The following is a 10120-nucleotide window of genomic DNA, read 5'->3' on the forward strand; positions in this document are numbered from 1 at the left end:
TCTGTGGTAGAGTGCTCCTGGGTTTTACCTCCAGTCTTGAAAAAAATATTGAAATTATTGAATAATGAGGGAATGGGATTCTAGGGTATCATTTATGCATTCTGCTCACTGTAGTGGGGTAGTGACTTAAAAAGATGTGAACCTTACCTGCAGTAGCAGGGACTGAGGCTGGCTAGGCTTCTACCAATAGATCTTGACAGCTTAGCAGATGGGGCTATTTTTTTTTGCCTGCAAAAATAAAGTTCTTGTGTCTATATTTTGGTAAATTTTTTTTTTTTTTTTTTTTTTTTTTTTTTTTTTTGGTGGTGCTGGGGTTTAAACCCAAGCTCTTATACATGCTGGCAAACTCTACCACTGAGCCATTTATGCTATCCTCACTCCTCCATTTTCCCGGTTCACGTTATTATGTGAACTTAAGTCATGCATGAAGAAACTTTTTTGTTGCCTACTGCTGTCAGTTCCCCTCTGGATCTGTTGGGATTTCTTGGGGGAGGAGCAGAGAGCTTTGGGACTGGACCATTCATTCTATATACTCCACCCCTTCTCCCACATCATCTCTAGGCTTCAAGGGAAGGAGGCAGAAATGAAAAGTTGTACTCCAAAAACAAACAAACAAACAAACAAAAAAAAAATAAATAAATAAATCCCATCATTATGTACAACTATAATGCACCTGTTAAAAGATGTGGGGGAATAAAAGAAAAAAGAAATGGTCATTCTGCCCCTTTGCCTTCTGCCCCACTAAGGTCTTTGGATTTCATGTGCTGCCACACCATTCTTGGCACTTATGGGCTCTTTTCTCCCCCCATTACCTTGCTTGGCACTGAGAGAAAGCTTTTTCCTTTACTTCACCTGAGATAGAGAGATTCTTTTCAAAAAGAATTTTGCTGAGGAACTGAAGCAAAAGAAAAAACAGAAACTGTAGATCTGCACAATGTATACATTCTTAGCCCAGGGTCCATCCTCACTGAAGGTCCCAGGTCTCTGGGTTTCTGATTAATGGGCTGTAGGCCTCCTTTCCTTGTCCTGTCACCTCAGGTTGATCCTGCTCTTAGGCCACATGGGTTTTATTTTGTTTTTTTAGACTTTAGAGAACTGTATTACTTAGCCTTCTTTGCTTTTAACAGATTGTCATCTTAGGTTTCTTTAGGGTCCTTTACTTTGTTTTCCCTCTTCCCTAATCCCTGTCCTCAGTCCCTCCACATTCTAGGCACTCACTTTAGTGTGTTTTATTTCCTTAAAACTTGTATATATCCTGGACAAACTTGATGTTTGTATGCTTTTTGTGTAAGTTAACTTTTTTCCTGCTTCTCCTTTAACACTGTATTTTTGAGACTTATCCATATTGACTATATACCTAGTTTGTTGCATCTTATCACTGCATAGTGTTTCATAGACTATTCCCAATGGTACTATACAAAATTTGGTTTATAGTCATCTTCATACTTTTTTCTATTTTGATAGAGAAATAGTATCTTACTTAATTTACATCTTTCTGAGCCAGTGCCTTCTTTATATTTTAGTCTCTCAGGCCTCTTGTGAATTGTCAGTTCACCTTTTTTGCCCATTTTTCTAAGGAGTGCTTGCCTTTTTCTTCTTAATTTGTAGCGAATTCTTTGCATGTTCTAGATGTCAATCCCTTGTTGGTTTTAAATGCTGCATACATGCCCCACACCCATCAGAGGTCACTTAATGCTTCCCATGATATCATGACTGAATAGAAATCTGTCATTTTGAATCAGTCATATCTGTTACTTTTTGACATGATTAAGTGTGGTGTGTGTGGGGTGGTCTTGTTTAGGAAGGCTTTTCCTAGGATTTGATGGGATGCTTGGTCTTTCCTGTAGCACAATTCCTAGTTGTCTCTCTGTGTTTGCCACTAGACTTGTCCTTGTTCCCTGAGCTCTATAGTTGTTTCTTGCCCATAGTGGCAGAAAGCCCCACCTTCCCCAGCCCTGTTGGAACTTGTGTTACTTCAGGGAGGGCACAAGAGCCCGACCTTGCCTAGGCTGTGGCAGTTGAAGCTAGTGGAGAGGGAAAAGATGTAAGGTGGGCATCTGGTCTATACCTTTGTGGTCCCCTAGGCTCGTGGTGGCAGTGGAGGAGGCCTTCACTCACATTAAGCGACTGCAGGAGGAGGAACAGAAGAATCCAAGGGAGGTAATGGACCCCCGGGAGGCAGCCCAGGCCATCTTTGCATCCATGGCTCGTGCCATGCAGAAGTACCTTCGGACCACCAAGCAGCAGCCTTATCACACCATGGAGAGTATCCTGCAGCACCTTGAATTTTGCATCACGCATGACATGACACCCAAGGTAGGCCTACTGCTCCCAGTGTCCTCCTTCTTTCTCCAGCTTCTGGTCCTCTTCCTTTTCACCTTCACTTTCTCTTGTTGTTGTTCTTTTTTTGCAGTATTAGGGATTAAACCCAGGGGTCCTCTACCACTCGGCTACTATATCCCCAGTCCTTTTTATTTTTTATTTTGAGACCAGGTCTTGCTAAAGTTGCTGAGGGTGGACTTAAACTTGTGATTCTCCTGCCTCAGCCTCCCATGTTGCTGGAATTGCAAGTGTGAGCCACTATACTCAGCCTTCCCTTATTCTCTTCTCACCTCATTCTATACCCCCCCTCCTGCTCCTCTCTCTCTCTCTCTCTCTCTCCCCCCTCTCTCTCTCTCTCTCTCTCTCTCTCTCTCATTTCTACCTTCTCCTCCTTGTTATCTCTTCTCTCATCCCTACCTCATCCACCTGTATGCATGGAGTTAAGTCCTTAGATAGATGAAACAAAAGTGGCTTCAGAACTATTTGGGGGATGACTGTGACCTGTTTCTCATCTTTTTAAGGACTCTGGAATTTCCAGATGCAAAGACCCACCATTACCTGTGACCCCTTTCACCTCCCTATATGGTCTTTGGCCTGTGATCATTTTCAGCCATTGCCCACTACCCAATTCAATTGCCATCTTCCTAGAATGGCTTTCCCTGAGCTGCCCTGCATGAACAGGTGACTAAAGATATTGTATCTTGATCCCCCTGGCTCCTTCCTCCTGCAGACCTGCTTGGCACTAATTATACAAGCTGCATGGGAGGGATGGAAGGAAGAATGAAGGGAGGGCAGCCTGGTGCAAGAAGAGCAGAGGATGGGGGTCAGAGGACACAAGTTCAGTCCTGACTCTGTGGAGCCATATCACTTCTGAGGTGCCATCTTTTTTATCCATAAATCAATTCTGCTTTGACATCCCAAGATATTATTTCATATGCAGAGTGAGCCTGGGGACATGCTAGCTGTTTTTGGAAACTGTGCCCAGGAGATGAAGTCTCTTTTCCTCCTCAGGCTTTCCTGGAGCGGTATCTGGCAGCTGGACCCACCATCCAGTACCACAAAGAACGCTGGCTGGCCAAACAGTGGACACTGGTGAGCGAGGAGCCAGTGACCAATGGGCTTAAGGATGGCATCGTTTTCCTCTTAAAACGCCAGGACTTCAGCCTGGTGGTCAGCACCAAGAAGGTGCCGTTCTTCAAACTCTCCGAGGAATTTGTGGATCCCAAGTCGCACAAGTTTGTCATGAGGCTGCAGTCAGAGACCTCAGTGTGATCATGCAACTGCAGGGGAGTGGGAGACTTTGGGGCCTTCTGTGGGGTGGGAGGGGGCTTGGTTCTCAGGCCCAGCAACATTCCCGCTGCCCTTCTTCCTCTTGCTCTTGTTTTTTTACTTGAATTAACTTACCCCTCACCCTATCTCCTTATTTTACCCATGTGAACCTGGAGAGATCATCCTGCTGTTAACAGTACCTGGAAACCTTCCCCACCTCCATCCCCCACTTTTATATTCCTCCAGGCCCTGCAGGAATCAGTGCCTCTCTCCCTCCTTTTCCCCAATTTTCCCTAGATGACAGTCCCTTCTGAAAGGGCACAGGCCCTCCTGATTGTACCTTCCCTTCCTGAGCCCCCATCACAAGCCCACATTCTTCTAGCCATTCTCTCCAGTGGCCCATGACAGGATTTCTCTGGGGGTATGGATATGACCCCAGAGAACCACAGTGCCAAACTCCTCCAGGGCAGCAGATATCCCCTCCTGCCCCTTCACCACACTCGTAACAAACCCAGAGTTCTTGGGCAAGGATGTTCCTGCCACACAGCCCCGAGTTAGGAATCTCCCTGTAGCATTATTTGCTCCCAGCTATCCTCCCCCATCCACACATATTTAGAGCAAGGGAAGATCCCATAATTTACCTGGAAGTTTCCACCTGCCAGTTCTGACTGTTATAATCACATGTGACCATAGGCAGACTGAAGTGGAAAGCCTCTGACTACTTCCCCAGGGCCCTGGGGGAAGGTCCAGTGGTCTTAAGATAGATCCCTGAGGTCAGAGAGACACTTGTCACTAGCCCCTCCCCTCTGAAACTGTCCTGACCTTCATTCTGACTCTTCTCAATGAAGGACAGACTCCTGAACAGACTTAGTGGCGAACATCCCTGACCAACTCCATGGTCTAAGGCAGATGCTTTTCTTTTCTGCACCAGCCACCCCAGTCCTGCTGACTTCTCTTGGCTCCAGAGACCTGTTGCCTCATCTATTTATGGGGGAGGAGCCAGCAGCTCCTTCCTTGTTCCCTGCCTTAAGTCCAGTTCTTTGCCTCAGGGGTCTCTTTTCCTTGGCCTTCCAGGGTCCCCTCCTCTCCTGTCCTCCCTGGTTCTCTGGGCACTGTTTTGGGGTGAGAGAACAGGATTACTGCCTTTAGTGGGTATATAACCCCTCACCCCATTTTAGCTTCCATCACCTTTACACCAAATCTGAATTCTCAATAGTTTAGATCTCATTGTGAGCAAAATTCACTGGCCCTCTAATACATCTTTTCACAGTGAATTTTCGCTTATGAATCAGATACCATTAAATTATATAGTTTTTGCCAAGGGGAATAGAAGTAGGAAATGCCCATATATATATATCCAGGAACCACATGGAGAACTCTTCTTATGGCCGAGAAGGAGCATGCCCCTGGGTTCACTCTTTAAATAACGCACAATTCCCCTATATAGGCCCTTCTCTTCCCTGGAAAATATTCTGGTACTTTCTTTGTAAAGCACATTCTGGAATAAGCCCATCGAGCTCTTACCTGGGAGGCTTTATCTCTATAGTGATAACCTCGTGATTGGAATTTCTCCTGTCCTTTCTGAAAAGGCACATCTCTCCACCTACCATGTAGCTGGTTCATAGCTGGTTTGTCAGTCAGTGCTTATCTTATCCCTTGTCCCCAGCAGGGGTCCTCTAGGTCAACCTTTAACTGGGACTGGGGGTCTTTGGATAGGCCTCTGTGAAATACATGTTGTTCTGGGGGGTCCTGGGAAAGGTATCTTTTTTAAAAATAAAATCTGGTTTCAGAGGAGTCCCTCTGGGTCACACAAATACCTCACTGTCCTGGAAAACAAGACCTGGGTGGTGATTGAGGTCATTGCCTTTGTGGGCAACAGTAGGGTGTAGTGTGGTTTGGGCGTGTGACTGGGGTGGACAGAGGAAATTATTTGTGGTCATAGTTGCTGCCCCAAGTTAGGGATGGGGGAGTGTTTATTTTAAGAACCTGCCATGTTTTTAATCACTGTGATTTTTTCATTCCTTTTTCCTAAAACAAAAAGAGAAACAAACCATTTTTCCCCCTAACTCTCTCTCTCTCTAAGCACTAAGGGCTGTGACGGAGAATGGTAGTGTTTTGGTTCTTTGCGTCAGAACTGTGGTATCTTTGTCTTTTTTGGTTATTATTATTAATATTTTTTGGAAAATGTCAGGATGAATTGTCAAGTGTATGGCTGTGTGTGTGTTCTTTTCTCCTGTATGGGAATTGTCTTCATGCTGTGAACTGCTGGGGGTTGGGCAGCTGGTCCCTATGAGCAGTTTCCCCCACCAGGCGTGTCCCACCACTCTCTGGGTTTTCCCATTCTTCCTCTGAGGGGGGTGTGCCCACTTGTGGCAACCCTGCTCCATCACTTCAGGGGATGCTGGGATGCTGTGCGGGGCATCTCCAGTGCTATTGTTTCTATGACTACGTGGCATCCTAGCTCACCCCCAGCACACCTACTTGGCCTTCCTTTTCATGGCCTTGGAATGCTTGTCCCCCTTCCCAGCACACCAGGACACTGTGCCTCAGTCCTTCACCTACCTCGCCACTCTACCACTGTCCCCATTGGTTCCCTTCTCTGAAAGTAGTATTTGTGTCTGGTTTATTCTTTTTTGTGTCCCTGTAGTCTCTCGGTTTTTCTTCCCATTCCTTTCTACATCAGCCCTTAATTGTTCACTTCCCCAGCCCACTCAACATTCCCATTGCAAACCCTGATACAGCACCGGTGATGAGACATCGGATCCCTGGAAGCTTCTCATCTGAAACACCTTCCCAGGGTTTGTTTCGCCTCTGCTGGGCCCAGATGAGCTCCCTTTCTCCTTTGTGGTGTCTGTCAGTCTGTCTTCGCTCTCCTCTGCCCTCCCCATGGGGCAGTATCTGCTGATGGACTCAGTCCTGGTGTGTGACTGTTGTGATTTTGTTCTCTACGCAAAAGGAAGGGGCTTTTTGAGTTCCTTTCAAGTGAGATTGTAAATGTAGAATTTTCCACTGTTGAATCTAGATTTTTCCTTTTTTTCCTTTTTTCCTTTTCTTTCTTTTTTTCTCTTTTTGGGTTACAGAGCTGAGACATTGTGCATGCATGTAGAAAATTGTAAAATGTAAAGTTTTTTTTTAATATATAAAAAGCTTGTTTTTACAGTTTGCAGTGGATCTAAACATTATGGCAATTTTAGGGATTTTTTTCTTAAACATAGGAAACTAAAACTGTATAAATTTTTTTTATACATAAAATAAAGACATTTGACTTTTGTGGGGGCATTCTGTTGCTTTTCTTTTTCTTCTTCCCCCCCCCCCCCCCCCCACACACACACACACACACCCAGGAATGGGAGCAAAAGAGGGCTGGGGAAGAGGGAGTATAAATGGGTCCTTGCTAGGGAGTGAGTGGGCAGCAGGGGGCAGTGTGAGCTCCTCAGTGTTCCACAGGGCCTCAGCAGTTGAGAGCCATGAGGAAAATAAAAAAGGAAATTGCTTGTCCGAACCCTGATTTGTAAAAGAGAGAAATGTGAGGACTCTGCTCTGAGGGATGGTTGTCAGGAGCATCTCTTTGGGTATGTCCTTTGCAGCATGCTTGTTCTGCATGGCCTCTAGTGAAGGACAGGAGTAGACTTTTTAAGATGTCTTCTTTCTAAAACAAAAGATGCCATAGGAGTTTCAAGGAATAGTTGATGATTTCAGTCGTTAGCAATAGCTTCTCACATTTCATTAATAATCCCCCCAAAGTTTATCTCGTTTTATTTTATTTTACTTATTTATTTTTTAATTAGAAAAATTTCTGCTCCTTTCACACAGCTTATTGTTCAGGAAACAGTCTTGCATAATATGTGGAATAATATACTATTGCTCAAACTGTTTAAAGGCAAAGCATGTTTGGTTTAGCTGATCCGCAGCTCAGAGATTTCTGCTTATAGGATCTTGCTTCCTGGTCTTACATTAATTTCTAAAAATCAGAAATGTATCCAAATAATGTTACAGGTGTTGTAAAAAATAAACACTTTATTCAATATTATAGCTTTAGAAGCACAATGTATACATATCTACATATATATGTAGATATACTATACATATAAATGTGTATATATATATGTGTAACACACACACACACACACACACACACACATATTTTTAGTTCTGGGTGGGGATTGAACTCAGGGGTCCTCCACCACTGAGCTACATCTGCATCCCTTTTTATTTTTTACTTTGAGACAGGGTCTCACTAAGTTGCCTAGGCTTACCTCAAACTTGCCATTTTCCTGTCTTCGACTCCCAGACTGTGCCACCATGCCTGGTTATGTTTTCTTTAAGAAATGAAAAACTTAGAAAAGAATGCTACCTAGCTTTGTTGGTACATTGAAGTAGATTGACAGGAAAAAATGCTGTGATAAACTGGACTCTTACAGCTAGAAATTCTGTCTCAGCCTGAATATACTTTCTGTGGTTTTACTTGTTACTTCTTTTACTGCTGCTCTTCATACTTTTCCACATTTCATAGTAGAGGGCTGGTATAGTCTATTATTTTTATTTCCTTAACACTTGGTCACTGCTTACCATGTACCTGATAATGTCCTAATGGTACATACAGCCTTTAAATCATCTTTAATAAGCAAATCCATTATCTGTTGATTTCTTGTTGAAAGGCATGCTAACCTATCAGATAACCCAGAGGTTTTATTCTCATGAATACTCTGGCCATGAAAAAAATCGACAGGGTCCAGATGAATCCAACTAACACGAGGACAAATCTGTTGAGTTTTGGAATTTTAGTTGCATTAGACGGGTCCAGGATTGTGAAACCTAAACCTCTCATTGTAAACAGGAAGCTGAATGCAAGTCCTTCCAGGATATATTGTCTATTTACTCTGTAGGGTAAGAAGGCTACTGACCTCCGATGCCCATATATGTCAGTCATAGAGCCAACGCTTAAAGGTTCAACAATAGCACCATAAATCATTCCTCTGGTGATCAGGAAATAAGACACCCCTACCAGAGTGTACAGTTTTATGGCTAACAGCAGATGCACCCAGGGCCCTTCTTCAGCTTCAGGTTGGGACGTCTGAGCCATAAGAACAACATTTGGTACAAAATTTTCATATTGATGGTGGCAGGACATAGTTTTATTTATTTATTTATTATTTTTAAATTTATTTTTTGTAGTTGTAAATTGACTGCATGCCTTTATTTGTTTATTTTTATGTGTGCTAGGGATTGAACCCAGTGCCTCATGTGTGCTAGGCAAGTGCTCTGTCACAGAGCTACAACCCCAGCACCACATTATTTTATTTTTTTAAGAGATGGGGTCTTGCTATGTTGCCCAGGCTGGCCTTGCACACTTGGGTTCCAGCATTCCTCTTGCCTCAGCCTCCCAGGTAGCTGGAACTATAGGCATGCAAGATGGTGCTTGGCTTTTCTTTTATTTCTAAACATGTAGACCTTGTTTGTTTGTCACCTTTGTGCTTGTTATTCATCTCTAGATTCATCATCAAGAGATCAGGGCCTTTTTTTCAACTTTAGCCAGAAGTAACATTCTGTGATTTTGGACAAAATGCTTAGCACCTGAACAATTTTCAGAGGTTAAAAAAAAGCAAACCTAAACTTCCTGCCTGGAGTTGATCCATTTACTGGATTTAGTCCTCTTCATTCACTTCTTACCAGGCCCTGAGGATATGAAGGCAAGAGACTTGGTCCTCATCCTGGTGGAAGTCCCAGTCTATAGGAGACACCAGCCCAGATAACTTCAAGTGAGTATGCATGATGTGTGTTCATGGGTGGAGTGCAGACAAGCTCTGGCTGATTCCAGGGAGTGTGGGGGACTTTCTTCCTTTAAGAGATTGAGGGAGTTTAGAACTCAAGAGGGGGTAGCACAGTCTCCTTGATATTAGGTTTTGTTTTCCTAAGTATTGCAGATATGTATACCAGTTCTTCACACATAGTTGGTGCTCAGTGAACAAAATCATTAAATGAATAATGGATTAAACTAACAAGTCTACAAATTGAGAGAAAATCTTTACACCTCAGATAAAGCATTAATCTCTGGGATATATAAAAACTCAAAAAACTTCAACACCAAAAAAACAACCCAATCAATAAAGGAACTGAACAGAAACTTCACAGAAGAAGTCAATAAATACATGAAATAATGTTCAACATCTCTAGCAATTGGAGAAATGCAAATCAAAACTACTCTAAGATTTCATCTCCAATCAGAATGACAATTATCAAGAATATAAGCAATAATAAATGTTTGCAAGGATGTGGGGAAAAAGGTACACTTATACATTGTGTGGTGGGAAAGAAAATTGGTGAAACAATTATGGAAAGCAGTATGGAGATTCCTCTGAAAACTGGGAATGGAACCACCATTTGACCCAGTTATCCCACTCCTCAGTTTATACCCAAAGGACTTAAAAATCAACATACTACAGTGACACAGCAACATCAATGTTTATAGCAGCTCAATTCACAATAGCTAAACTATGGAACCAACCTAGGTGCCCTTCAACAGATGAAT

The 10120-nt window shown here is 43.2% G+C and overlaps 1 protein-coding gene across 1 annotated transcript in view; it reads left to right on the forward strand.

Moving 5' to 3' along the window:
- The window catches only part of VANGL2 (VANGL planar cell polarity protein 2), a 28516-nt gene extending 21648 nt beyond the window's left edge, over window positions 1–6868 (forward strand). Inside the window, exons 7-8 of the mRNA XM_079148585.1 lie at window positions 2085–2316; window positions 3334–6868. Coding sequence (XP_079004711.1) covers window positions 2085–2316; window positions 3334–3594 — 493 coding nt within the window. The 3' untranslated portion in view covers window positions 3595–6868. The remainder of the gene's footprint in view (window positions 1–2084; window positions 2317–3333) is intronic.
- The last annotated feature ends 3252 nt before the right edge of the window (window positions 6869–10120 follow it).

The sequence above is a fragment of the Sciurus vulgaris genome (assembly GCF_902686455.1).
Source record: "Sciurus vulgaris genome assembly, chromosome: 1".
Lineage (NCBI taxonomy): Eukaryota > Metazoa > Chordata > Mammalia > Rodentia > Sciuridae > Sciurus > Sciurus vulgaris.